Below are 14,807 nucleotides of genomic sequence, written 5' to 3' on the forward strand. Positions count from 1 at the left end.
ATCTTGAGAACGAAAAACGGAGCTGGAGGAATCAGGCTACCTGACTTCAGACTGTACTACAAAGCTACAGTAATCAAGACAGTATGGTACTGGCACAAAAACAGAAAGATAGATCAATGGAACAGGATAGAAAGCCCAGAGATAAACCCAAGCACATATGGTCACCTTATCTTTAATAAAGGAGGCAGGCATGTTCAGTGGAGAAAGGACAGCCACTTCAATAAGTGGTGCTGGGAAAACTGGACAGCTACATGTAAAAGTATGAGATTAGATCACTCCCTAACACCATACACAAAAATAATCTCAAAATGGGTTGAAGACCTAAATGTAAGGCCAGACACTATCAAACTCTTACAGGAAAACATAGGCAGAACACTCTATGACATAAATTATAGCAAGATCCTTTTTGACCCCCCTCCTAGAGAAATGGAAATAAAAACAAAAGTAAACAAATGGGACCTAATGAAACTTCAAAGCTTTTGCACAGCAAAGGAAACCATAAACAAGACCAAAAGACAACCCTCAGAATGGGAGAAAGTATTTGCAAATGAAGCAACTGACAAAGGATTAATCTCCAAAATTTATAAGCAGCTCATGCAGCTGAATAACAAAAAAACAAGCAACCCAATCCAAAAATCGGCAGAAGACCTAAACAGACACTTCTCCAAAGAAGATATACAGACTGCCAACAAACACATGAAAGAATGCTCAACATCATTAATCATTAGAGAAATGTAAATCAAAACTACAATGAGATATCATCTCACACCAGTCAGAATGGCCATCATCAAAAAATCTAGAAACAGTGAATGCTGGAGAGGGTGTGGAGAAAAGGGAACACTCTTGCACTGCCGGTGGGAATGTAAATTGATACAGCCACTGTGGAGAACAGTATGGAGGTTCCTTAATAAACTCCAAATAGAACTACCATATGACCCAGCAATCCCACTACTGGGCATATACCCTGAAAAAACCATAATTCAAAAAGAGTCATGTACCAAAATGTTCATTGCAGGTCTATTTACAATAGCCCGGAGACACCTAAGTGTCCATAATCGGATGAATGGATAAAGAAGGTGTGGCACATATATACAATGGAATATTACTCAGCCATAAAAAGAAACGAAATTGAGCTATTTGTAATGAGGTGGATAGACCTAGAGCCTGTCATACAGAGTGAAGTAAGTCAGAAAGAGAGAGACAAATACTGTATGCTAACACATATATATGGAATTTAAGGAAAAAAATGGCATGAAGTACCTAGGGGTAAGACAGGAATAAAGACACAGACCTACTAGAGAATGGACTTGAGGATATGGGGAGGGGAAGGGTAAGCTGTGACAAAGCAAGAGAGAGGCATGGACATATATACACTACCAAACGTAAGGTAGATAGCTAGTGGGAAGCAGCCGCATAGCACAAGGAGATCAGCTCGGTGCTCTGTGACCACCTGGAGGGGTGGGATAGGGAGTGTGGGAGGGAGGGAGACGCAAAAGGGAAGAGATATGGGAACATATGTATATGTATAACTGATTCACTTTGTTTTAAAGTAGAAACTAACACACCATTGTAAAGCAATTATACTCCAATGAATGTAGCAAAAAAAAAAAAAAATGATGGGGAAGGTGGAACAGGAGTCAAGTGATCTAGGCAGAGAAAATTGAATCTGTGAGGTACTGAGGATCTTGTCTTAGTTGAAAAATTGGAAAAAGATAGGAATCAAGATGGGGAAGGACCTGATATTAGACTGGAAAGGGAAATTGGTGGGTGCCAGATTTTGCTGAGATGCATCAGGAGGATTTTGGTCTTCTTCCAAAGAGCTGGGCAAGCTACATAATTTGTGGGGGTCAGTGAAATAAAAATGCAAAATGAAGGGGTTTCCCTGGTGGCACAGTGGTTGAGAGTCCACCTGCCGATGCAGGGGACAAGGGTTCGTGACCCGGTCCGGGAAGGTCCCACATGCCGCAGAGCGGCTGGGCCCCTGAGCCATGGCCGCTGAGCCTGTGCGTCTGGAGCCTGTGCTCTGCAACGGAAAAGGCCACAACAGTGAGAGGCCCGCGTACCGCAAAAAAAAAAAAAAAAAAAAAAAGGAAAATGAAAATTCAGAGCCCTTTTTACAGCAATTGTTAAGAATTTCAGTACAGTGACAGCAGGATTGTTCTAAGCACTGTGCTTTGTATGACTGCATAGGTTACAAGCCCATGATGTTGCCCTTGCCTAAAGGCAATGAGAAGCCAAGGAAAAGTGTTAAGTAGAGGAGAGAAGTGATTGGCTGGCACGTGAAAAAGATAAATTCTTCTGTTGTTCTACCGTGGCACGTTTAGTTAGTGAGTAAAGGCAAAGGAATATGAATATCTCCCAGATGCAGGACTATAAATGATTTCTAATATGATCTTTATAAGTCATGTGCCTAGATACATAGGTGTCCAGAATCCACTCTCAATTCATTAGCTGTGGTAGTAAAATGGTAAAGTCTGGGATTTTTGCTTAAGGTCATCCTATTTAAACCATTATTTAAATACACTTGAATAACTTTATCCTCTACTCATTTAACAACATAAGCTCAAAGTTTCAACTAGTTGACAAGAATTATGGTTAGAATAATATTGTGCTTCTTGTTTAGAATCAACTGATATTCTGTGACAAAAGTATTAACATTAAGAATTCAGAAGTATGAAAGAGGAAATAATTTAAAGCATACAAGAAGGAACAACTTCCTGCTAATCCTTGTTTGTTGTAATGATTTGCATATCCTGCTTAGAAGGTGTGTTCTGTTGTTTTAAGATAACAAGCTGTATTTCATAGGCAGCCTGTATTTAAAAATATTGAGAATCAAATCTTTTGCTCATTAACAGTGACGAAACAAATCCTGAGTATTGTATGATGTAGTAAGATATAAGCAAACCAGAAAAAAAAGAATTCTCAAGCAACCATTTTAGTTTTTACAATAAGAATCCTAAATTTTTTGTGTGTATGTATTTTAAAACACCTTATAATAATCACCAAATTTAAAAACTTGATAGTGATCCACAGTTTACTTTTTGAAACACAGAGAAAGAATTTTCTTTAAGGCCTTTAATGACAAAATAGAGGCCAATCTAGTAGCTTTTTCTTAAAGTTTGACATCTCTAGAAATTGGCAACTTTATTATTATTGGGTTTTTTAATCTGTTTAATGCAAGTTTATAAATATTGATTGTGAAAATCTCCCCAGCTAATACTATATTTTTTAAAAAGATATTTGTTGTATAATTTGTAAATTATGACAATAAAAATATTTTATATTGTGGGCATTATTCTTCTTTAGATACATGCTATAAAATGTATGAAATTACCTTACTTAATATTGTTTATGTTATATATTGATATATATATATATGTTATATATATATTATATATTGAACATATATATATGTTATATATTGACTATATAAAGCATCTTAGAGAGTAACGTTACATGAGTAAAATGTGGGGAATAAAAGTGGTACAATTCTCATATATTAAATTAGGATTTGTTAGTATAGAGCAATGCATAGTAGGGAAGTGAGTCCTTGATTTAAAGTTACTCTCAGTCTAACAGGAGAAACAAGGCAGACACAAAAATAAATATGTAACAATAAATAGTCACACTATAAGACCTGACCTGGCTGTACAGAACTGTTGTTCTGTATGAGGGTTAAATATCTAGGATGTCAGATACAGGCAGAGGTAATGAGCAGATGGGCCTAATCTTAAAGGCAGAGAATTGGAAGGTGGATGTGGATAAAACTCAGACAGGGAGCTGCAAAGGAAAGGGGGGTAAGCTGTAGAAAATTATGGGTTTGCAAATCTTATATGAGATAAAAACCAGTATCAGTATTAGATGGCCACTGGCAATGGAATTATATTACGAATGCTTAAGATTGATAGGACATTCTAATATTTTAACGGCTGAGATGCTCTTGGCTTCACATAAGAGAAAACTAGAGATAACTTAAGCAAAAATGGAGATGAACAAATGGGTAAAGACCCATCCCCAAGCATGTAATTAAACCTAGGCCTCTCAAAAAAATAAGTAATATTTTAAACTGTCAAAAAAAAAAAAGATTGACGGGACATTCAAAAAGAGTCTCTGCCAATCTAGGTGAGATGATGATAGAAAAATTAATTAGAATTAACATACATATGGCAGAGAATAGGGTGAATAATTGTGCTGGTCTAGTTTGGGATCCTGGTAATAAAAGAAGACTTCATGAGGGAGCTGGAATAATTATTGAGCTTTAAAAGATAAGAGTGAAACTGCTAGATAACTCATGATCATTATTATTGCCTAATATTTATTTTTGTTGCTTCCAAATATGTTGAGTAAATTGTAAGACTTACCTGCAGGGGAAAACAGGACTTCTGCCTCTGAAATGCAATTCCATCTCAATGCACAATTAATTGAAATGAGTTAATAGTGTGATACCATGTAGTTATTATAATTGGACAAATATATCTGGGTTTAATTTAACTTGATAGACATAGTCTAAGGAGTTAAAAAGCTTTCGAAGTGGTTAGAAAAGACTCTTAAGGCCTTATTCTTAAAAAGAGATTTTAATTTGAAAAATAAAAAATTATAGTTATGATTTTTGTACAATTATATTGAAACAATAATTGTACATAGAAATAATGATAAAATTACTTGCCTAGGTCCACAGGTGATGATTCTTCCATTGTTTGTTCCACAGGCTCAGAGAGGAAAAAACTAAGTACACAATCACTCTGAAAAATAAGGCAAAATAAAATATTTTTTCATATCTTACATTTATTTATTGTTCCTATTCCCTAGTATTTAAAAATGTTGACCCTAATATATAATGTTTATAGATACCTGTTTTATTTATAGATATATCTATATTTACAGATTCCATAAATAGAAAAAATATACTAGGAAGTTTATTAAGTCAATGCTATAATTTTACACCAAGTTAAACTTAACTTTCATGAGATTAGATATCTGGTTATTTGATATTTCTTTAAGAGGCTCAGGTGTGCTCTGCTTTTAGAGCTCACCATATGTTTATATTCTTGAACTTTACAATTATGCATGAATCTCACACCTCCTTTTTCTAGAAAATGTGTACCATTGGACAAAACTTTTGAAGAAAAATTACTCTCAGTAGGACACAGGTACTCAGTGAAAACTCATTACTCCTCAAGGTTCAATTCTAGAAATGCTCACTAATTACTGACTACACCAATGCCATAGAGGAATGTTAGGGGATATTTAGAAACAGAAAGATGCAAAAGGTGACCCCTCTCTTTAGAACACAATCTAGTGGAGGAAACAGATTGTATTGAATGCTTTAATAGAAATTCTAGTTCCGTTTAATTTTAGAACAAATAAGTGAGTGTGCTTCTCTTTTAAACTGAGATTGTCACAAACAAACTGACATTTAACCTGGGCTCCAAATAAATGGGCTAACTGGTGAATCAGAATAACTTTTCCTTAGTGACACTGACACACATTTTGTTTTAAGCCATTATATGACCAAAGCAGCCCTTCCTATATTATTATCTGAAGGGCACCACTAAATAATTGATTATTTCTTTTGACTATCATAAGCTGATGCCATAGTACCTGCAAAGCTGCCTGACATTCTACCCAGTTAGCCTTCATTCTGTGCAATGGCTCTTTAAAACCTCTTTCAGAAAGTTACACTTCCAACTCTGACTCCTTCTTTGCTGATGATTTTTGTCTCCACTCTAGAGAAAATAAAAGGCAGATGGAAACTCCTATATTTCCTGCTACAAAATCTACAGCTGCACAAAGCCACTTTTTCTCTTTTTTTCCTGCTACACGGGAAGAAGTGTCTCTCTTCTCATCTATTATAAGTTGAATTCTACCCTCTGAAAATTTATATGTTGAAGTCCTAACCCACAGTAGCTCAGAATGTGATCTTATTCGGAAATAGAGTAATCACAGATGTAATTAGTTAAATTAGGTTGAGGTCATATTGGTGGAGGGTGGACCTCTAATCCAATATAAAAAGGGAAAATTTAGACACATTCATGTAGCAAAGATGATGTGAAGAGACATAAGGAAGAAATGGCCATCTACCATCTATAAGACATGGACAGAGGCCTGAAATAGACTCTTCTTCACAGCAGTCAGAAGGAACCAACCCTGTCGACACCTTGATTTCAGACTTCCACCTTCCAGAACTGTGAGACAATGCATTTCTGTTGTTTACATCACCCAGTTTGTGGTACTTTGCTATGGCAGCCCTAACAAACTAAGACATCATCCAATGCTGATCACGTCTTTCTGTGTCCTAGATTCTATTCCTTCCTCCTCAAGAACCTTGTAGAATATCCCAATCTATACTTTAGTGTCTTTTTCTTCCTCCGTTCCTCCCTCCCTCTTTCTCTTTCTTTCCTTCCTTCCTTCTTTCTTTCTCCCTCCCTTCCTTCTTTTTCTTTCTTCCTTCCTTCCTTCCTTTCTTTCTTTCTTTTCTTTTATTTTTCTTCCTCCCTTCCTTCCTCCCTCCATCCCTCCCTCCAATATCAAGTGTGGCCAACTCTCTCCATTTTAACAACTAACAAACAGATGAGTCAAACCACACAAAGTACACTCACACAAAAATAATGTCTTGTCACTAGTGCTCCTTTCAAGTCCTATTATTTTTCTCCTCTTTGACACAAACTTATGGGAAGAGTTGTCAGCACTCACACTGGTTCCTCTTCTTCAACTTCCACTCCCTTTATGATCTATCACACTCAGGTTTCTGTCATTAATCATCCTCTGAAAATGCTCTTACCATCATTTCTCTTTTTTAAGGTCATTTTTTCCCCTAAATCCAATGGAGATTTTCTTGGCCCTTATATAACTACTCCATTTTTAGTGAAAAACTCTTTCACCTGCTTTCTTGATAGCAAGTTCTCCCAGTTTTTCTTCGATTTGTCCTGCCATCTCTTCTTAGACATTTTTCAGGCTCCTTTTCCTTTTGCTTATAACTTAAATTCTAGCGTCCCTCACTTCTAGGCCCATCTCTCTCATTACTCTAACACATTCTTTCCCTGTGATGTTATCCCTTTTGGTGGCTTCTATAATGATGCACAAATCTAGACCTTTATCTCAGATCTATCTCTTGAGTCTCAGCCCTCTACATCAAAATGTCTTTTTATTGGCTTCCTTGACTAAAGATAATTAAAACCCCCAAACTACACGCATTTTCTTTCCCCTCGATTTGCTACTTCTTCCTGTATCCAGGCTCAAAATAAGGTATATCGTTTTGGACTCTCCATTCTCCCTACCCCACACAAAAAGTTAAATGATAAGTCCTATTAATTTCACCTCCTAAATACCTCACTTATCCATTTCTTCCCTCCAGGTATACTGTCGTCTTCCTTGTTCTAGTATCATCACTTCTCACCTAAGTTACAGCAAGTGTTCCCGACTCTTTTCTTGCTACCCTTTCATCCAGTCTATTCATCACACAATTGCCAAACTGATCTTTCAAAATAAAAATCTAATAATTAACTGCTTAAAACCCAGAAGTGACTCCCCATTGCTCTTAAGCAAAAAGATCAACTGCTTAACAAGGCTTGTAAGACCTTTCTTGAATGGGATCTTGCTCATTTCCCTATCTTCATCTCTCACCATTTCTCTTCTAGTATATTAACTATACTGAATTATATTTCCTCAAGTGTGTCATGCTCTCTTATCTCTGTTTTTCTACATGCTCCTTTCTCCATCCTTTCCACCTCTATCCACCCATTTGCCCAAGTTTTATCACATTCTCTCTTCTCTACTCTTTTAGCCTAGTCAGTGAGATATCAAGAGCAGAGATCATTTATTCACTCATATTTAATATAGTATTTTTACTCAGTAACTATTTATTAACAGAAACTGAGATCTGTATTCAGATATAGAATACATTGGTCTTCTAATGCAAATATTTTTATCTGTGTAGCAGTTTTATGCATCATTGTAAACTAGTTAATTAGCAATTTTTATCTCTACATATTGATCTCTTGTGAACTTGTATAATAATCTATCCTCAAGAAATATATCCATCTTCAGGAAGCTGACCAAATCAAGTTTTTTAGTTTGAAAGTCTGAAATCAAATTTCAGAATTTGTTGAAGGGAATTTGACCTTCTTTGGCTTTTGACAACCAGTCAATTATTATTCTCTGGCAATGTTTTGACCTCACCTCCTAATGGTTATTACACTTCAAGAATAGGCAGAATATCTTCCCAATTCGTGTCTGAAATGTCACCAATAGCTAATTATTCCCTTGTATTTACACTGTCATATCCTTGAAACCTACATTTGTAATTCCAGGTGTGGGTGACATGCTGAATACTAATTTCTTAATGTAGCAATATTGTTTTCATTCTTGAGGAAAAGCATGATCCAGTGTCAATGGAAGGGAGAAATCAATAAAAATGATTAAGAAGATAAAAAAAGTAGTATTGCTTGATTTCAAAATAATCAAATTTTCTCCTCAGATTTGGTTTTACTTATGTACATGTATCCCACAGCTTTTTAGCACATTGCACTACTGGATAGTTTGGAGAATTATAGAAATGTTAGTGCTACAGTTGCTTTCACTGATAACCTGAACCAGTGTTTTCAGTTGGGTTTGTACTGACCACCAAGCAGTGTGGCTATATTTAGTTGTGTAGGTTGTATACTGAGCAACTCTAGGTGTGCCATTTTTACATTGACTATAGATATAATCCTAGTCTGCAGGGCTTTCCATATGTAGAGCTGCCAGATATAACAAATAAAAACAGATGATGCCCATGCAATATTTACAATATACTTACACTAAAAATATTTATTTATCTCAAATTCAAAGTTAACTGGGCAGCCTGCATTTTATCAAGCTATCTGACAATCTGAGATGCTTAAAGATTTATGGGCACACTTTTGGTTGTCTCAATGACTGGAGGGTACAGTTGGCAATTAATGAGCAAGGCCACTTATCTTAAATATTCTGAAATACCAACAATATTCTCCCATTATTAAGAATGTTGTTTTTCTGGGGACTTCCCTGGTGGTCCAGTGGCTTGCACTCCCAATGCAGGGGGCCTGGGTTCGATCCCTGGTCAGGGAACTAGATCCTACATGCTGCAACTAAGACCTGGCACAGCCAAATAAGTAAATAATAAAAAAAAGAATGTTGCTTTTCTGTTTAATTCTTCAAGTGGTAATAGTTTTCTGGAGGACAAGCTCTGAATTTAACTACTTCATTCTAGAAATGAGAAAACTGAATACCAGATGGCATAAGTGGTTGACTGATTGAGATTAGTATAAAAAAAAGAATGTAGAGTAAATCAGTAAGCCCAGGCCCACCTGTGTTACCACTGCCAATGACCTATAGATGTGAAGAATACATATGGGGATAGGTGGGAGATGTGCCTAGAGAGAGTTTCGTAGGAGTCCTAGAGCATGCTGGTCTTCTGCACAAGCTTAAAGCTACTGGGACCTATTGATGAATTTTAAACAGAAAAACATCATGATCAGATATTTCTTAGAAAGTTGACAGTGCAGCATTGTGGAGGAAAGAGAAAACAGCAGTCAGCCTTGGAGAATGTCATCAGCAAAGCTCCTTATAAGCTCAACTTACTATATTCTCTGAACAGTCCCTTCTGCTTTCCTTTTAAGTTTCTGAAATGGTAGTAATGCTGTCTCACATTCCCTTTATAACCCTGGTCCTGGGGATGGGGTAGGTATCCTCCTTGCATCTCCTTGATCTTCCAATCTCCACACTTTCTTCCTATATAAAAATGCCCTGCTTTGAATATCCATGTCTACTGACTATACAGCCCTCTCCCTCTTGTTGTTGCACTTGTCTACTGATCTCTAGGTCACTGGCCTTCATTCCTACAACATTTTAAACCCTGGAACACTGTCATTTTCTCCAATAATACTTGTCATAATTCACACTTATTTTAACATTGACACAAAGCGTCCTTCTTTATGGTAGATTCTTTGTTTTTAACTCATCTCATCCAATAATCTTGTTCTGCATCTTACTCCATCACTCACTCTTGTTCTCTTGATCTTATCTGGATCAGTGACTGAAGTTCTTCCATTGTCTTGATTTCTAGCTTCTGAGTCTACAACCACCCGCTCCCTCCTTTTCAGCTCTTTTCCTCTAGTTATGTAACTCGAACAATCTGTTGACCTTTTCACTGACCCTAACTCCTCTCATTATTATCATATCCCTCCTTGGCCAATATGGATCTCATGGTCAATACTTATAATAACTCTCTCGTATACTCTTTTTAACTCTTTTGACCCTTTCTCCCGTTATTCTATTATTCACTTGGCAAAAAACAAAAATGAAAACAGAACAACTCTGGTTACTCTCTGCCAACTCTGCAACTGTAACAGGTGTGCTGAATGTTGCTGGAGAAAAGCACTCAACCGTGCTTACTGATCTTACTTTCACCTCATGCCCACTACCCACAAATTGGTGCTCAATTTTCTGGCAATTTTTCACATCACTACACCATTTATTCTTCCATTCACCTATAGGACTATTTAATGCCCTAGCCTTACTCCTCAAAATGCCAACATGCTTTTCCCCTCTTTCAATCTGTTCAAGGCTCTTTTTTTATTGGCTGCACTGTATGGGCTTGAGGGATCTCAGTTCCCTGACCAGGGTTTGAACCCAGGCCATGGCAATGGAAGGGAATCTTAACCACTAGGTCACCAGGAACTCCTATGGCTGTCTTCTTGTTTACAGAAAAAACAGAAGCAGAAAAGAATTTCTATAAGCGCTCAATATCTATCATCTTACCTTACCTCTGCCATTTCGTCCACTACATAGGAGGACTGCCTGTGCTTTAATTTGAGACTGATTTGGGCACTAGATCACATGCTCTCTTCTCTAGTCAAGATCATCGCTCTGGTATATGGCTAATTGCAACACCAATTTTTGCTTCTTCAGTGGATTTTCCTACCAGCATACACGTATGCTATAATTCATTTCAGTAAACAAAATTCTTGACTTACATTTCCCTGCACACTGTTTTTTTCCTATTCATCTTTAGTAAAGATTCTGCAAGGATTGTTTTCCACTTTCTATCCCAAATTTCTCTCTTCACATTCTCTTTTGAACCCATTTTAATAAGGTTTTTGTTCCCAGCACTCTCATCAAACTGTTTTTGTTAAATTCACCAATGATATCCATTCTGCTAAATCCAGTGGTCAATTCTCAATTTTTGACCCATTAGTAGCATTTGAAACAGCTTGTCATTCCTTCTTCTTTGAAATAATTTCTTGTCTTGGATTTCAGGCACCATGTTCTTTTTTTTTTAAATTAATTACCTCCATGAGTCATTTATTTATTTGGCTGCACCACATGGCATGCAGGATCTTAGTTCCCCGACCAGGGATTGATCCTGTGCCCCCTGCAGTGAAGCGTGGAGTCGTAACCACTGGACCAACAGGGAATTCCCAGGCACCATATTCTTTTGGTTTCCAACAGATTGCTCTTCCTCAGTCTATTTTGTTGATTCTCTTCCATCTTCTCAAACTTTAAAGTTGGTGTGCTGCATGGTCTCGTATTCAGACCTCTTCTCTTTTATATTTACATTTTCACCCTAAGTAACATCCAGTCTCATGGCAATGAAAACCAGTTATTAATTGAAACTCCTATATTTATATTTCCAGCCTCTCTTTTCCCCTCAACTCAAGACATTCAACTTTCCACTTGACATCTCTACTTAGAAGTCTCACAGGCAACTCAAACTTAATATTTTGATCCAAGCTCCTGAAAAACCCTCATTCCGCACTGCTCTTACTACAGTTTTCTCCATCCATCACAGCAAACATTCAACCAATGCAAGCTTGTATGGCCATAAAGGTGGGTTGATGGCCTGCACTTATCCTGATTAATCAGTTCCTGTGCCCTAACAGTTGTTAAATATTTGGAACATCCCTCCTATGTAAAACATTATATATTTGGTGAATAAATTAATACATGGTTGGTATTTGTCTTAAGGACTCTGAAGTTATTGGACTTTGATATCAATGATCCATGTAAACACATTAGGTTATATTAAACACTCTATGAGGTTATACATATACATTTTTTTGCTTGAGTAGATGTTTATCTAACTAATATAGGATTTTTAGTGTCTAATAATGTGTTCTTAAATTAGAAATTCAGTCAATAAAGAGCAAACTTGAAGCCAAGTGAGAAATTTTAAATCAAAATCTGCATCAGCTTATATTTTAAATTCAGAGCTCACATTAATATTTTGTTTACCAATTATATTATTAAGTCATTGGTAATTTAAAATCATTGATTTTTGAGACAGTTGATCAATTCAGAGTTGCTCAAAACCTAAGTGTTTTTCCAGTATCCTATGAACATATTCTTATTCTCAAAGACTACAGAGAGTTAAAGTCCTTGCAAAGATCAGAAGTGATGCAATATAACACAGAGATCAATTTTTCCTGTCTTTAAAATAACACATTAAGAATTCCCATTTATTAACAGACCAGCCAACATCTAGAACTGACTGCAAGATTTAGTTTCAGTGAGTTAAAACAATAAGCTAAATCTCTCTCAAACTCCATGAAGCACCGTAAAAATGTGAATTTAAAAATGAATTCCCATAAGCATTTTAAATCAAAGTTGAACAGTAATTGTATTTTATTGCTTTTTTCATAAAGCAGCTTGTCATAATGTCCAGTCTTTAATGTAGTTCAACCCACTGTATTTGTATTGGAGTTACATGCAAGAATGATACTATGAAAAACAGTGAACTTTTAAAGAATCTTTTATAATTCTGGTTCTCAAATGTCATCAGCATTTTACCAGACTTTGAAAAATAATCTTGGTTTTACTGATGATACACATATGACATTTATCCTGCCTGCATCGTAATCTCAGCCAGCTCCAAATAGGAAAAGAGCAATGTACTGACAAATGTAGTAATTAACATCTGGGTTTAGCAAGCAGGGAACAAGAAACATATGTTCATTATTAAGGTAGGATTTACCCGTTTGGATTTATTTTGACATTTGATTTCTGCTTAAAAAAATAATATTGCTTAAGCCATGATAGCATTCCTTATTTTAAGGGACCTCTAGAAATGAGCAACAATACTGAGAAGAGCCGAAAATCACAATGAATACATGGCTTTAAAAAGTTTTAAAGCAACTGCTGTTTGTATGTCTCAGCTAAACTCAAATGTGGGTACACATTTCTCACATTTCTTTAGGTACTGCAATCATTTGCTATAACTTTTATTACATATTTATATTGCCCTTTATAAAGATCTTAATTTAGTTTGCAACACAATTCAACTAAAACAGAGTAAAATTTTAAAAAGCAAAAGGAATTCCTGTTATCACAGCTTGTGGAATGAAACTACAAACACTTCAAGAAAAAAAGAAGTTTCAATGAGTTTGGGAGAAGGGAGTCAAGCTAAACAAACAAAAACCAGGCAGATATAGGACTAGGATGTCTAAACTGGTGCTTGCAACCTCATTAGAAGAGATATTAAAATAGTGTATAATTGTAGTCCTCATTTATATCTGTTTTCTTTTATCAACCAATTTGTGTGTGGGGATGAAAGGGGAGGGAAGAGAGATGAGGAGAAGAGAGAGAAGGTCTCAGGGATTTACAGTCATCCCTCTATTTGGGCTGTGCTTGTGCTTTTAGATGAAACCCCCAGAGAAATCTCTCTCACCTAACTTAACTCCGATACCTGAAACTGGACTATAAACAGACTCTTCATCTCATTTCCTTGACCAAAAGCTAGACTGCTTACAATTGAGTGTGCCCCAGAAGGGTATATAATATTTGATTTTAGTAAGGTAAGGTTGTTCAATTTCATATTCAAGCTGCATCTTCTACTTTCTTTTCTCCCCCTTTTCCACTCACTGCTATGTATTATATATGTTCGTGTCTGTATTCATCACCATATTATAAACTCACTGAAAGTAAAGTGTATATTGCATTACTTTCATTTTTCCAATTTGTTCTCTGCAACTAATTTAAAGCTTTTAATCTAGAGTGTTATACATAGTAAGTGACCAGTAAAAATTTTAAAATCGTTACAAAGTTATATACAGTGATATAAAATATTTTTTAAAAGTTACAAATAAATGGATCACATAACTAAAAAAGAATGTGAGTTTTAATGTATAGACATAATAGGATTATTTGTCTTTCCTATACTGTCATATGACAAGCAGCTGTGGAAGAAGAAAAGTGTTTTTATAAGGATTTTTCTAGGGTCAGAGATGAGGATTAACCTATCATAGGAGTATTCAGCACAAATATAATAAATTTACTTTAAATCTTTTATTTTATTAGAAGAGGAAAAAAACTTATGTGTGTTTAAAAATTTCCTCTAAGTCGTTCATATCATTTAAAATAATTACAATATTTTGTAAATACAATACATACCTGGTTTTATAGATTTTACTGTTTATAGACATAACTCTGTTAAAACATATGAGAGAAGAGAAGAACTTCATCAATAATACAAAATTTAAAAAAAACTCAAAATAATGTGAATTATTTTGGTATTATTTATGTGATTTTTAGGCCAATAAAGTTTTATTCAGTTGATCTTAAAATACGTTTTTATTCCTTGAATATAAACAAACTGAATCAGGGAAGCATCCACCAGGATATGGAGACAAAACTTTCACTGTGGTCAATCCATTTGAAGATAACTGAAAACTGATGACATTATGCATCAAGGAGAACCAGGGTGATTAGTCAGGTCACATTATTAAGGCTAGTCAGCATCTGCTTATGTCCCTGTCAAATTATTACTGTTCAATCACTGTGTCATATGTATA

General features: G+C 35.7%; 1 protein-coding gene across 2 annotated transcripts in view; it reads right to left on the reverse strand.

Moving 5' to 3' along the window:
• Nucleotides 1–14,807, reverse strand: part of PIK3C2G (phosphatidylinositol-4-phosphate 3-kinase catalytic subunit type 2 gamma) — a 328,570-nt gene that overhangs the window by 60,885 nt on the left and 252,878 nt on the right. For both annotated transcript variants that reach the window (XM_060305870.2, XM_030841385.3), the window contains one exon: nucleotides 4,667–4,742. In XM_060305870.2, coding sequence (XP_060161853.1) covers nucleotides 4,667–4,742 — 76 coding nt within the window. The remainder of the gene's footprint in view (nucleotides 1–4,666; nucleotides 4,743–14,807) is intronic.

Source organism: Globicephala melas, chromosome 10, assembly GCF_963455315.2.
Source record: "Globicephala melas chromosome 10, mGloMel1.2, whole genome shotgun sequence".
In the NCBI taxonomy this organism is placed as follows: Eukaryota; Metazoa; Chordata; class Mammalia; order Artiodactyla; family Delphinidae; genus Globicephala; species Globicephala melas.